The sequence below is a fragment of the Pezoporus flaviventris genome, unplaced genomic scaffold, assembly GCF_033815535.1.
Source record: "Pezoporus flaviventris isolate CSIRO_AGI_PZ_B2104156 unplaced genomic scaffold, CSIRO_AGI_Pfla_v1 ptg000031l, whole genome shotgun sequence".
NCBI lineage: Eukaryota > Metazoa > Chordata > Aves > Psittaciformes > Psittacidae > Pezoporus > Pezoporus flaviventris.
The window spans coordinates 57,466,839-57,481,712 of NW_026892579.1; the positions used below are offsets into that span (position 1 = coordinate 57,466,839).

At 47.7% G+C, this 14,874-nt stretch overlaps 1 protein-coding gene across 1 annotated transcript; it reads left to right on the forward strand.

The window, feature by feature from the left end:
- The first annotated feature begins 939 nt into the window (after positions 1 to 939).
- On the forward strand, positions 940 to 11,855 carry CHGB (chromogranin B). The gene is made up of 5 exons (XM_061461401.1): positions 940 to 1,128; positions 4,947 to 4,990; positions 6,275 to 6,368; positions 8,057 to 9,807; positions 11,453 to 11,855. Exons 1-5 carry the CDS (start codon positions 1,080 to 1,082, stop codon positions 11,534 to 11,536), a joined length of 2,022 nt encoding a protein of 673 aa, XP_061317385.1. The 5' UTR covers positions 940 to 1,079; the 3' UTR covers positions 11,537 to 11,855.
- Positions 11,856 to 14,874: the final 3,019 nt, after the last annotated feature.

Consider the following 14,874-nt stretch of genomic DNA (forward strand, 5'->3'; position numbering starts at 1 on the left):
GAACAAACAAAAAAGAACAGCTGAAAAATACACGTAATGTGGAGATGGCCCTCTAAGAGTTAATGAAAGGAAAAACAAAACAAGTCCTAGTCTTACAATGTCTTTGCCTGGCTCTGAAGGGAGCCGACGGGAGCGTTCAGACTTGCTCTGTGGAGAGCTCATCATAGCCTGTCATTTGCTCTTTCCAGTCCATCACAGACTAATTGGGATAGTGGGGCTGTCTTAAGGAAATTATGCAGAACTTCATCTGTGTAGGTTTGCTGTGGCTCCCCAGAGCATCATCACAGTAAATACGAGGTTTGCCTGTGGAGATGGATGCTGAGAGCGGTGATTTCCCCAGTAAAGCTCTGGAGGAGCCCTGCGTGTCATTCACACACCAGATGACATAAGTACCAGGATCACTTTCCAGTTGTTCTCTGGTTCGGGGTTTGCTGTATGAAGGTGGGGAGGACGGACACAGAATGATTTAAATGGAAGGGACAAAAACCTTGCAGGAAAAAAAGAGGCTGCTGCAGCATCTGAAAAGGCTTTGGTCGGACACGGACCTGGAAAGGCAGCAGGGATTTCTTGTGGGAGCTGTTCCAGAGGGCTGGATTACCGCACCTCCTCCCTGCAGGGAGAGGCTCAGCATCCTCTGACCGCGGGAAAGACCTGAGGAGGATCCCGCATCCTCTGAGCTGGGGAAGGGAGCAGGAAATCCCGCTTTTCTCCTTTTCTTAGGGGATGGCTATGGGGGTGTACAGGGCTATTAGGAGTATGGGCGGGGGCAGGAGGCAGATACCTGGTAGGTAGTTGCAAAGGAAGGGAACACGAGCTCGGCTTCCCCAGCCTGGGAGAAACTCGACTCACGGGCGCGGTGGAAGGGATGGAGAAGGGATGGAGAGGGGATGGAGATGGGGCGGGATGGGGAGGGGGCGGCCCGCGGTGGGGGGGTGTCGGTATCGGCGCCGCCCCCGGGGGCTCGCAGTGACGCAGGCTCCCAGCGGCACCCCCCGCCCGTCTCCTCCGCCCCCTCTGCCCCCTTTAAATAGCGCCGAGCGGAGCCGAAGGGAGCGGAGCCGAAGGGAGCGGAGCGGAGCATGGGGCCGCTGGCGTTGCTCGGCCTTCTGGGCGCCGCCGCCCTGGCAGGTGAGCGGGACCCGAGGGGCGGGTGGCGCCCGAGCCTCCGCCGCGGCCGCTCCGTGGCCGTGGGGCGGCTGGGAGGGGACGGGCGGGTTTTGCCTCTGGAGAGCGCTGGAGCCGAGGGGTGACGACACCGCTGGGTCATGACGTCATGCCCGGCGCGCCCTGCGTCACCCCGGGGTCGCCCCTTGGTACGAGGCAGGGTTGAGGCAGGACCGGGGGCGGCGGGGCTGCCCGGAGCCGTGTTGGGGCTGGTCCCGCACCCGCTGCTGCTGTGCGCTGCTCCCCCTTCATCCCTGGCAGTGCTCAAGAGCCGTGTAGATGAAGCCCTCAGTGACAGGGGTTGGTGGTGGTCTTGGCAGTGCTGGGATAACAGCTGGGCTCTGTGGTTCTATGGTCTGTTACGGCCCTGTTCCCCGCCCTCTGTACAGTCTCTTTCCACAAATTCCATTCAAGTGGTGCTGCTAGGTATTTGCCACCTTGTCCTTAATACTGAGGGATGACTGTAAAGTAGCAGCTCTACATCTTTAACTGACATAACACTATGTTCTTGGTGTTTGGCACTAAACATTAAATCCACGCTGTGAGATGAAGATTAAACACAATAGGATGAGGTGGCGGCTCAGCTTTATAGCTTTTTATATGTGCTACATCATTTCTTGAATGAATCAGTGTTGTTCTGGGCTGAGTAATTCCGTGTCAAAATGCTTCTGGGACTTGTGCTTTGTAATGAAGTTGGCATCCTTCAGGTACCTTTGTTGTAATCAGAAGGGAGGGTGGAAGGTGGGTGAGAGACCCCATCTCCGAGAAGCTCACCAGACTTATTTCACAGACCCCATAGGGATTCTTTACTAAGTTTGTTTTTCCTGTTTGTGCCATAAAAATAGGTCGGGTACCTCTTTACATCCTTGCTTTAAAACGGCAGACAGAGTCAGTCAGCTAAGGGACTTTCTGCGGGGCTGGGAATAGGTGAAACATTAACTTCAAGAACTCGCTAGTGCTCCTTCTGCAAATCAATATGCCAAAGTTCTTGTGATCTTTCCTAGGAAAGGTTCTTGCTGACATTTTGATGAGCAATGGCACTGCACTGAGTCATCAGCATTAATGGAACAAAGCCATGCGGGGATTTCATCAGGCACCCACCAAAAGATGTGTCCCAGTCTTGGAGACATGAGCAAAAGCCACGTGAATTTGTCCTGCATTTCTCATCCTCTTTTTGTGATCTTCATCAGCTCTCGGCACTTCTGCAAAATCAAATAACCTGCACATAACTGCCTGGGCAGGTCTGGCTCAGGAGGGGGAAGCAGACCCAGGGCTTGGCTTCACTGTGTGGGTCTATGTGCAGGCAGGGGGAGGTTTTCCATCTCGGTGCTTGCTCTGGCTGTGTTTCTGCTGTGAATCCCTGCAGCTGTATGTCTGCTGGGCGTGAGGGTGCCTGGTGCTATCAGCGGTGCCAGGGCGATGGCTTCACCCCTCCTGACCACACGTGGAGAGAAGAGGAAGGCAGAGGTGCTGGGCAGCCATCTCCAGCTGGCGCATGGCCCTAAGGGAGCTCTTGCCAGCTGGCATGGGCTAGCGCTGCCAGCACTAGTGTAAAGTGGGGCACGCTTGCTCCCCACGGGCTTCCTATCTTGGCTCTGGCAGAGAAGCTGCCTCAATGTATTATTTCAGGCTCTGGAATGGATTGGATATTCATTTTGTTCCTCTGGCAGGTTAATATGGCATATGTTCAGTTCTATTTGCTTCTTCTGACGTTATGATTGCTGTGCTGTCATAGCCTAGCCCGTGCTTCCTCTTTGTGCGTGCCAGGTTTCATCATTAACCAAGCACTTGCTTGGTCATTAATCTACCTGTAGATGTCCTTAGAGAGGCAGGAGCTTTGGAGTGGCAGGGCAAAGGCAGCGAGTACAGCCTGGCTTTATATTCCTGCACCACTGACACAGCGCTCAAGTTGGCATCTCTCATAGCAAAAGACATTCAGAAGTTTGTCTGTTCTGTGTTTTACCACATCAACTGGGTGTAACTCGCAGGTGATGCACTGTGGCAGCATCACAACTAACAGGACAAAATCAGATGTTTGATTTTCTACATGTCATGATCTCTCCTGGGCTGGAGGACCAGAGGAGCCTCATCAAGAGGCAATGAAGTGGGTCGTCCCCTCTCTTTACATGCAGGTGGTGACCGTGAGCAGCTCGTGCTATAAGAGCAGTGTCTCCAACCGCTTTGGGATTGGGAGACTGTTCCTTTAGTGGTTAACACTGTTCTAGTAGAAGGAACTTTGCTGCCAGCCTCCTACCCCTGTGTGTATGTACATCCTTATCCTCAGATGGAGGATGCGGGCAGGTTGGGCTGCAGCAGCATCAGCACTGTGCAGCGTGGTAGTTGTTTGCGTACCAGGTTAGTAAATAAAGTAACCAGAAGCCTGGCTCAGTCAGCCCTGAACGCAAGAGGTGGGGAGAGGGTTGGCTCTGATAGCACCATCTCCCCACACACCATCTGGCATTCAGGGGAAACGATGGGGTAGGGATGCAGTGCTATTTTAGGGGAATCCCTTCTGTGCTAGCCTTGTGTGGGTTCCCTTCTCTGAGCGCAGTTGTATACGCAGTGAAGAGACGGGGGCTGGAGAAGCACCTTCCTACGTATGTGCTTGGGGAGCAAAAATAGAGGGCAGCGGAAATACCAAGAGAGTTATTATTGTGCTGTGCTCAGTTATTACACACAGAGTCAGTGCTCAAGGGGATGTCTGCTTCCGCTGCAGGCACAGAAGAGAAGAAAAGGGTTTGCTGCTGTCAGTAGTACAAGGCTACAGGCTCCTGCCTGCTTTGCGGGAAGCTTCCTTGGGCAGTATTGGTTTTCCTGGCCACTGTACTGTAGAGTGACCCCCTTCATCTCCATAACCTGCTCTGTGCTAACCTGATACAGAAGAACTCTGTCCCCGACCAAGCAGCATTGCAGAGAGGGTGGTAGATGACTTTCCTGACTTGTGTTGAAACTTCAGAGCTGCACCCCAACTGTACCTTTGTGTACTGTGATTATATACCATGCAGTAAGTCCATGAAGCCCCAATACAATGAGCCTTTTCTCTACGTACTGGTGTGTGGCTGGCAGACTCGCTTAACTTCACTTCTGCAAACCTCAAGGCGGATGAGACTTGACATGGTTCTTGAATAATGCAGCCAAGGTCATTAGGCAGCTGGAGACATATTGCAGCAGTGATGGCAAAACAAAGCAGCGTGGAGGCTGCATTTGCAACAGCTTCCTTCCATAAGCAGATGTGTTGGACTGAGAAGAACTGGTGCAAGGAGTTGTTAATACCCCACAGGGGTATCAGGACAGAGATTCAGGCAGGTTGTGCTGCTTCCCCGGAGCAGTGTTTTCCACTGGGATTTGATTTTTCTTATTTCTTGGGGTGATAGTGGCCCACTTGGTGAATGGAGTTTTCCTTGTCCCTTCTGGCTCTGTCCTTCCCTTGAGATGCCACTTCCCATCCAAGTAAGACAGGATTTCTCCAGCAGGACTAGGACAGCAATTGCTTTAAAGTCTTGAAGAATGGTATTGTAATGGAGAAGTGATGATGGGGCACCCAGAGCCCCTTGCAGAAGCCAAAAGGTGCAAACTGGCCTTGCTTGTTTCCTGGCTTTTCACCACCAGACAGGTGCAGCGACGTGAAGATCTAACTTGCAATATAGCTTTTATCTTGGGATTTGAGCACTGCTTTCTGTTTCTCGGTGTATGTTCTTTTTGTGCATAATTTGACTGAGGACTCCTGTCAGTGATGCTTCTTGCAGGATTATTGAGTCTGTAATAATCTGTTTTTCTTCTAGGTGTCAGTGCAGTTCCAGTGGAAAAAGACCAAGTTGAAGAAATGGTGAGTAGTTGGGTGTGAAAGCAAATTTCAGAGAGAAATCAGCCTCATGCTCTTCATGTTTTGTCTTTAAACTCTCAGGGTAATGCTTTTCTTCCCTAAGGGTAAACTCTTCAGAGATCATTGGTGATGTGGAGCTCAGAGTCCCTTTAGCTGTCAGAAGATGCCTGCATGCACTTCAGTGCGTTTGATGAAAATGGAAGCTGGCTTCTTGTGTCAGTGTGGTGTTACACACTGTACAGCTGCCCCAGAAATGATCTGAAGTATTATTTGATAGTACATCTTACTGAACTGTAAAATGTGAGATGGCAGCTGTGAAGAAGGATGAAATAACTACAGTTGCCAACTACGTGATGGACTTTATAATGCAGTCCTGCCTTCTCCTGCTTTGGAAAGAGATTCTTAACCTGCTTGATTAAATAGATGCCATTAGCTGCTCTCAGACCCTGTAACCTGACGTCAGACCCTCTCCGCTGCTTAACAGTGTAATAATTTAGGTTAGTAAACACCTGGTAATAACTGAAAACAATTAAAGCACAGACATCTGTATGAATGTTTTATTGTGTCCTCCCATCCGGGCACCCAGATTGTCAGCCTGAGGCTCTTATACTGCTGATGATCTGAGCACTCGCTCACAACCAACAGCTGCAGCACTTGGAAAATGATGCATGAATTCATACAGGAGTTCACACTCCGGTAGAATTCATGCTCTGGTAGCACTTAGGACTAGCGGAGGTTGTGTAGCTTCCCTAAATCAATTGAGTTCCTCTGTTTCCAGAAGCCTGCCCAGTTGAATGTTAAGCCCTGAAGAGGCAGGGCAGGAAAAATGGAACGTGTCACAGTGGGTATAAAGGTGGTTTTGATTTATTGGCAATCCAAGCAGTACTTCTGGTAACACCTTCGCAGCATCCTCATTTGGACAGATCCTACAGGATGATCCTCATCTTTTGAACATGTGTAGTGTTGGTTATTTTGCTTGTAGGGTGCTGTTACCTCATGTTGTTTGACTCTCCTTTGTACTGAATAGGGTATTTAGTATTTTAAAGAAGCCTGTTACCTATGCAAAGAAAAGGGGAGAAAAAAGAGCTAATGACTACACTCCTGTTACTGGCATGGGAGTGAGGAGCAAAGCACTTGTTGCAAGTTGTGTTAGAGGTGGGGATTACTCAAAACTCATAAATGTAAGCCTTAACTCCAATCCTGAAGCAGCTTTCCTCCCTAGCTGGGTCAGAAGCAGGATTTCCATTTCTGCTGTGAGAATTTTTTCTCCTATTTTGTCTCCTTCAGGTAACACGGTGCATAGTGGAGGTTCTGTCTAATGCTCTCTCCAAGCCAAATGCCCCACCAATTAATCCCGAGTGCAAGGAAATCCTGAGGAAGGGTAAGTACAACATCACCTGAGCTTCTGGAAGGGATTTGGTAGATGGATTCTGTCCTGTGTTGCAGCTGCTGAACTGTTATTTCAGCCCATGTGAAGCTGTCAGAATTCTCATTTCCTTCTGTTCAGTCTGTCTTGCTCACAGAGCAAACAGCCTGACCTGGTAACTGTCAGGGATTCCAGGATAACACATGTGGCTCTCTACTTAAGGCACCTGGAGAGTCTGGGACAAGTTCTTTAGGTAGCCTGAGAGGTTTGGGCCACACGCTGAATGCTTCCCAGAGTGTGAACTGCTTCAAATAACCACCACTTGAATCAGCACGGCTCCTGTGCCTGGTGGCAGCTGAATCAATGCCCAGCTCGGGAAAGGGGAGTCTTTTGCTCAGCCTGGAAATGATTTGTGGTACTGATTCCAGAGGTCTGGAGATGTGTGCTGAAAGCTCCCTGTGGATCCCTGTGGAAGTGCTCGTTTCGGATGAGCTCATTCCTGCAGCACCGTGCTCAGCTGCCTGTGTCAGGTGTAAGCCTGTTTGCATGCTTGAGCTCTGCTTGTAGTGTAGCGTGGTTGAGTTCAACACTGTGCCAAACTGCACAACACACATGTCTTTTTCCTCTGTCCAGTTATATTTATGTGATTACAGAACAATAAAAAGGCTCTTGACCCTACCTGCCAGCAGGAAGCAATCGTGAAACCCACCTGACTCCTCTTTGTTCATAGAGGGAATAATGCATGGCCCTAATAAAGTCATCAGAAGACAGCGGGTTTGGGGCTTTGGGAATACTTGTATTTGTCCTCAGCTCCAAATTTCTAGGAGATGCTGAATGCCATCAGGCACTGAGCTTTGTTTATGACATTGTTGATTGCAGGGGAAAAAAAGAGTACATTTGCCATGTTCTGGAAAATAAAAGCACGCTTACTGCAAAGAGCAGGGCAAGGACCATATTTTTGCCATTAGACAACTGATTCACTGCACAGGATACCAGGTGATGGGAAGCTTTTCGGAAATAAGGAGTTATTTTTAAACCTGCACAGCTATTGTCTGAAAACCTCTAGGAATCATGAGCTATTTCTGATGCTACCGGGACACAAGTGAAGCAACGATATCATCATAGAAATAGACCGTTACCGTTGTGGTCAATGTCAGACTTTCATTTAGTGTGGAAATAGTGGGAGGAGCAGCATTTGATTAAAAAAAACTATTATGAAGTAACTATTTTTACTCAGTCAATTTAGAACTTTTAGAATGTGCTAAAAGCCCCTGATATTTTTGAGTAGCTTGAAAGAGATGGTTGTCTTTTTTGTGAATAAGGGTATGTGATGGATAAGACCTGGCATTCAGAGAACTGAACGAGCTCCAGATCCCATTGATTTTTTTTTTAATGGGAATGAGGGTGAATTTAATTCAATACTAAAAGTGTGATCACAAGCAGGGAAAAAAGCCAGAGAGGAAGAATTATTCTGGAAATGTCAGTGGAACTTATATAAACACATAATTAAATGGAGAGTAGCTAATGCTTGTCCAGGCAAATGTACACAATGTTAGAAACTGGCTAATTTGAAAAGCAGAATTAAAACACTGATTCTGTCCAAATCTTCTTGTTACTTTGGGAAGACAGTTATCTATTTAAACTGAAAACTGCGCTTCAGTGGAGAGCTGGATTACTGCATTACGCTGCTTTTGTTGTTACAGGTGGTAGAAATGACAAAGAGGGAAGTGAAAACAAACAACTCGAAGTGAGGCATTTGAAAGACCCAGCAGAGACTGAAAAACATCAAACTGGGAATGTGGAGAAAGAACAGAGTCAGATAGAAGAGGAGTCTAAAATGTACATGAAAGGAAGTGATGAGGAGAAACTTGATCATGAAGAAGGTAAAAGCCAGGAAGAGGAGGATGGACACTACGCACCTATGCATACAGAAGAAAAGAAACACTATCAGGGAATCAGAAAAGAGCAGGAGAAGAGCTACCTCAGTGAAGAAGACAGCAAAGAGAGCAAAAGCCGTGATGAAGAGGCAGAGCATGCTGTTCTCAACAGGAAGCCCCACTCCGGAGGCACAAGCACAGAGGAGCTGCCTAATGGGAATGATCAGCGCCCCATGGGCCACTGGCACTCGGAGGAGGGAATGAAGAGCCCTTACAAAAGAATTCGTGAAGGTGAAGAGGGAGAAGCAGAGGAAGAAAAGAGTGAAAAATACTACCATGAGTCTAAGGTACGTGGTTTCTCCCATCAGCAAGAGCATGAGGAATCTGATGAAAGTGAAGAAACAGAGGAGGAAAAGCAACCCTCCAAACCCAAACATTATCAAGGGAAGCTCAGAATGGGTGAGACCTCTGAAGAAAAGAGGGGCCGTGGTGGTGGGAAAGAGGAACAACATGAGGAATCAAACATAGAGGGAGCGCTTCTCTGGGACAAAAGGAACCACCATCAAAAACACCATGAAGAGTCTGAGCAGCAGCGTGAGGAGAAGAGTGGTTATCAGGAGAGGCATGGGTCTGAAGAGGTGGAGGAGAAGAGCCATGCAGAGCGGGGAACTGAGGAATACAGAGAAAGGTGGCAGCAGAGTGAAGAGAGCAGTGAGGAAGAGAACAAGAAGCATCACCACAGTGAAGACAGTAATGAGAAAGGGCACGAGGAGAGGAGACACCGTGATGAATCACATGAGGCAAGGAGGCACCATCCTGAGGAAAGGGCGTATCTTGGAGATGAAAGCGAGGAAGAGCTGGACAGGTACCTCAGCGGTGGCAGCAAGGAGAGGCAGCATCGTGCTGGAGGGAGATACAGCTTGTGGGACAATGAAGATGAAGGGGCACAGAAAGCATACGCTCGAGAGCACAAAGGGCAGGCCCGAAAACACTACAGCACTGAGGACAGGGTAGAGCAGCAGCGCTACCCTGGCAACAGTGAGGAGGAGGAGGAAGTAGAAAAGCAGCATCACAGCAGTGATGAGATGGAAAATGAAGAGAACATGGAGGAGGGAAGATACACAGAGATGGAAGAGTACAGAAGCCATCTCCCTGCAGAGAACAAGAGAACCACAGCACCCTACAGGTCTTTCTACCCGCTGCTGTGGTGGAAGAGCCAGCATTTTGAGAAGAGGGATAGCGCAGGAGAGCAGCTTCTGGAGGGCAAAGAGGAAGGCAGGCCCACCCTGGACGAGAAGAGTCTTTTCCCCGAATATAATGACTATGACTGGTGGGAGAAAAAGCAAATCCTGAGCGCTCTGAACCACGGGCGCGGCGAGAAGAGGAATTTTGGCAAGATGAACAGATACGACATGAAAGGGCAGTACAAGAAGATGGATTCACTCGCACAACTCCTGAGTTACAGGAAGAAATCAGCAGAATTCCCAGAGCTGTACAGTTCTGCGGAAGACATGAAAAAACGTCACATGAGGAATGACAGGAGAAGTCTGAGCCAGAGGCCTCTGACGGAAGAGGAGGTACGTGTGCCAGTGCTCCCTGCAAAGCCAGGGGAAGCTGATTTCACGTGCACGTTTCTAAATCCATTCCCAGGGCAGCTGGTAAACTGCTTATTGAAACACAAACATGATTTAAGTCACACTGAGAGGTCTTAAATGATACAAAAATCTGCTTTCTTTGAACAAATTCAGCAGAACTGCCCTACGGCACAGTTCATAAAATAAAGACACATTAGATATATTAGCTTATACCTGCAGCAAGACAAGGAAGAGAAAGGAGATTTTCTTCCTCTTTGGGCCCTCTACAGTCTTGCAGACTAATAAAACAACAAGGAGCAGAGAGGTGATTAACAAGCACCACTTGGTCTGTCGGGGTTGTTTAAATTGAATGAAAACTGAGTCAGACATTGAGTGAAATGGAGCTGTCCACTGACTTCTGCTGTAACAGCAGAGCAGAGCCTGGCTTGAACTTGTAAGCCCGCTTCGTGCATACAGTTCCCATGGATGTCAGTCCTTTTCTTGTTGAACTTCCTGGTTTGCTCTGGAGCCTCCTGTTATGTCCAGGAAAACTGACTCTACACCCATCAGTTCCTCATGTATGTCACTCTATGTATTGCACAGAGCTGGGCTGGGAGCAGTGGAGGTTTAATCATTTATATAGAGGTTAAACAGTGTTAGCAAGTCGTCGTAATAAGCAAGAATTGGCTGCATGTGTTTCCCCCCCAGCATCTGTTAAGGTAGAGGTGTTCGTCTTGTTGCACACTGTGCTGGTTGTGTGCCATAAACCTGAACCACTGTGTTCACAAGGTTGTAGCCTCCTAAGGGGGTCTTCACCTGGGCAGCAAGAAACTGCACACCTCAGGGAGCAGCAGCTGTGAGATAGCAGGAGGTCACTGCTAGATAATCACAGAATGGTTTGGGTTGGAAGGGACCTTAAAGCTCATCCAGTTCCAACCCCCTGCCATGGGCAGGGACACCTTCCACTAGACCAGGTTGCTCAAGCCCTGTCCAGCCTGGCCTTGAACACTGCCAGGGATGGGGCAGCCACAGCTTCTCTGGGCACCCTGTGCCAGTGTCTCACCACCCTCCTAATATCTAATCTAAATCTCCCCTCTGAGCTTAAATCCATTCCCCCTTGTCTTGTCACTACAGGTCCTTGTCAAAAGTCCCTCTCCATGTTTCTTGTCAGCCCCTTTAGGCGCTGGAGCTGCTGTAAGGTCTCCCCGGACCCTTCTCTTCTCCAGGCTGACCCACCCCAGCTCTCTCAGCCTGTCTCCATAGCAGAGCTGCTCCAGCCCTCAGAGCATCTTCGTGGCCTCCTCTGGACTTGCCTGAGCAGGTCCCTTTCCTTCGTGTTCTGGGGGCCCCAGAGCTGATAATGGTGCTTTAAAGCTAAAAACATTAAGCTGTAATTAGGCCAGGTCTCAGAATGAGCACTTTGATACATTCCCCAGCCCTAATTTGGTTAAAAGGAGGAAATTACACAAATCCCCAAAGTATGTGTTGCAGGCACTGCTGTTAACACTGCTCGCCCCAGCAGCCTGCCCAGGGACCAGTGACAAGTGAGAGGTTTCTGCCTCAGAAACAGTCTCTGTCTCTTGTTCTCATGGAACAAAACATTTGCAATGTTATTTTATGTGTGAAATGCTCTTTATTGTCTCCCCAGGAAAAAGAACTGGAGAACCTGGCCGCTATGGATCTGGAGCTGCAGAAAATAGCTGAGAAGTTTAATGAGAACAGGAGAGGCTGAAGATGAGCTGCTTGGCGCTTCAAAACTCGGTGTAGCTGCACTCACAATACCTGTATTTTGTGGTAAATTCACTGCCACTGGATTGTTGTTTGCCCTAAAGACAGGAAATACTATTTACTGTCCACTATAGTGTAGTGATTTATACAGCTGAAAATGTCTTTGATTTGCTATTATGCTATTGAGATTTGAATAGCATGAATTTTGGTATTCTACCCTTCCATGCAAGGCAGATATTTTTAATATGCTTGTGAAAATAATTGTGTTGGTGTTCTTCAGAAATATATTTGTCTGAGTTTGAAATAATAAAAACCATTGATCTTGGACCAAACTTTCTCCTTGCTTATTTGATTGATTGATTGATTGATTGATTGATTGATTGGGTTATTTCAAAGTAAGCTGTATCAGATTGTGTACAAAATGTTGACTTAGACCAGTTAGGGTTGGAAAGGACCTTAAGATCATCTGGTTCCAACCCCCCTGCCATGGGCAGGGACACCTCACACTAAAACTCACACTGACTTGTGTTTCACCAATGATTTTGAAAGTTACAGGGAGCCTGCCTGTGCCCTTTATTTGCCAGTTAGCAGGAGCACAAGAGGTAAGAAGGAACAACTATTAATTTGCTCCAGTAACTCAGAAACATCCTGGGAATTATTTAGTTTTGGAAATTAGTCATTAAAGCAGTAAAGAGGCTGCAATGCTAAATGGACATCTGTTAATCTGGAAAGCACTTTGGTGCTTCAGAATCAATGCATTACATGGTGGTTTTGCCACTTACTCAGACTGAGTAGTACCATTAATTTCATCACCTACTGAATATGCTTTGCTAATGATACGTTCTTTCTGCCTACTGCAGGCAAGCAGGTCGTGGGTGAGCGGCACTGCAGAGCCACGGAGCAGGGCTGACCATGCACAAGGTGAGCTTCCCAGCAGGCAGCCATGGGGCAGGATGGGCTCTGTAATCACTGGGATGCCTTACATGAGTAAATGGTGTGTGGAAGGAACCACTTAGTAACCTATGAAGCTGTGTGAACTACAAAGCAGTAAAAGAAATGATCCCATAATTAGTTTCAATTACTGCAAGTATCTGGGGTTCAATTTAATTAAATTTACCCAAATACGGTTTTTACTGACTTTCTGCTGTGACAGTGTCTTCAGTTGTTTGTATGGCTTTAAAATGACAAATTACCGGTAGAGTCACATTAGATGTTAGGAAGAAATTCTCCACTATAAGGGTGGTGAGGCACTGGCACAGGTTGCCCACAGATGTGGCTGCCCCATCCCTGGCAGTGTTCAAGGCCAGGTTGGATGGGGCTTGGAGCAGCCTGCTCTAGTGGAAGGTGTCCCTGCCCGTGGCAGGGGGCTGGTACTGGATGAGCTTTAGGGTTTCTTCCAACGCAAACCAATCTGTGATTCTGTGCCTGCACACAGGAGAGAGGTGCTGTACCAAGGATTCAGCTGAGTCACGTTATCAGTAAACGTGCAGTGTCCATCATCCCAGCTTAATCCTTTTAATCCACCCGCTCATTAAAACACAAACACACTCTCCAATTAACTGTAAGGCAATACAAAGTGAAAATAGTAAGATGCTGATCCTTGAACTGTGTGAGCATGGCTATGGCAGGGACTTTGGTACCACCATTCAGATGTTTCATCTTGCTTGCTTAAGGTACATGAAGACTGAATCCTTCTCAAAGGAGTTGACAAAGAATTTTGACTTCAGTAGGACCATGTTGGACTTGACATTCTCAATGGTCTTTTCCAACCTAGTTAATTCTATGGTTTCATTAGACTTTTCCAGCAACAGTAAGGACAGTTAGGAAGTGTCCCAGCTGAGGACACTTTTCCCCCTCCCCTAGCTGGTATGAGAGAAAGCATGTCCATGAGTATGTAAACACCTAGAAGCAAACAGCTTTAGTTGTAGCACAGAAGACTTTCTAAACTGTTCGAGTATGTAACTTCTTTCAAAAGCTCAGTTTTTGCAAATACACATTCATGAATCAGCGGAGTTTTGCTTAAACACATCCCTGGAAAGAGTTCCAAGTATCGTTCGGTGGTTCCAAGAGCTTTGTGACAGCCCTTTTATCTGTCATCTTTCCCTGCTCTGCTTGCGTTGCTCTGCGGGGCTGAAGCCACCAGCACCAAGAGCCGAGCATCTGTTTTGACTGTGCTGCCTGTTCTGTTTTTATCCACACATTTGCATTCCCTGCTCAAGACTTTTTGATGGGTAACATGAGAGGGTTTTTTCAACAGTCCTTCAATACAATTTACATTAATTTGCATTTTTTAAAGGCAGATTGCATACTTTTGGCATTGAAGCTAGGTGGTACAATTTAAAACAAGTATCGGTGCATTGAGGTGCATAACCTTGTTCCAGGAAATCAAGTGAAGCACAGATGGTCGTTTTGGCTTCTGAAAGAAAGTGGTGCCTTGCTTCTGGCTCGTGCACCCCTGGCTAGAGGTAAATCTGATGTGTAGTTTCAGTAAAGCACAGGACTAGAAAGCTCAGGAACTGCTCATTTCTTCTAATCTGCTATTTTCAGCCAGTTTGCAGAGTGAAGGCACTTGTGTGTTTGCTCTGTGACGAAAGGCAGGAATAAAGACAGGTGCCAAGTCCCTTTACATGCAGCGATCCCTTTGCCAGGCCATGCCAGACATCCCCAGTGTGTTACAGGAGCAGAGGCTTGAGCTTGCAGTGAGCCATTGAGCTGGGACCCTGCTGGCTGCTGCAGGCTCTGGCTGAGGCTCTCTTGAGGTGTCAGCAGCACCTGGGTGTCCTCCGTCACCCCCTCTGGGCAGGATTCATGCTTGGAGAAGCACGTCAGGAGATGCAGATAATGGGCAGCTGCACACAAGGCACTCATCCTGATTAGCAGATTCCTGAGCTACGCTTTATAGAGACTAAACACATATGCAAGTACTGTCTACCTCTTCCTCAGCCCCCGTGTCTTCTCTTCGATACACTTTTTATTACATACATTATTTTCAACTTAACATATTAAAATCTTGCAGGATGCACTCTCTCTCAATTTTGTATTATTTTCCCCAATTACTTGTAAAAAAATAAAGGCTCCCACGTTTAAATCATAACTTGCATTTCAACAGTGCTGCTCTCATTAGAAAATTTTACAGCTTTATGAAGTCTGGTTACCTGACCTCAGAGCTCCAGACTGCCCCTAAAGAGCAAGTGCAAGAATGCCCAAGCTTGTTGGCTCCACAACCTAAAGCTCCCCAACAGAAGGTTTAAGGGTGTGCAGCCAGCAAGGGTGCTCCCCTCCTAAAGCCTCTGCCAGACCTCTATTTCCCAAAAGAGGGAAAAGTAGGAAAATTAAAGCTCC

Excerpts from the sequence above, each read along its gene's own strand:
- CHGB (XM_061461401.1), top strand. The coding sequence starts at position 1,080 with ATGGGGCCGCTGGCGTTGCTCGGCCTTCTGGGCGCCGCCGCCCTGGCA. Across the intron at positions 1,129-4,946 it reads GGGCGCCGCCGCCCTGGCAG|GTGTCAGTGCAGTTCCAGTG; the intron begins GTGAGCGGGACC and ends TTTTTCTTCTAG. Across the intron at positions 9,808-11,452 it reads GGCCTCTGACGGAAGAGGAG|GAAAAAGAACTGGAGAACCT; the intron begins GTACGTGTGCCA and ends TTGTCTCCCCAG.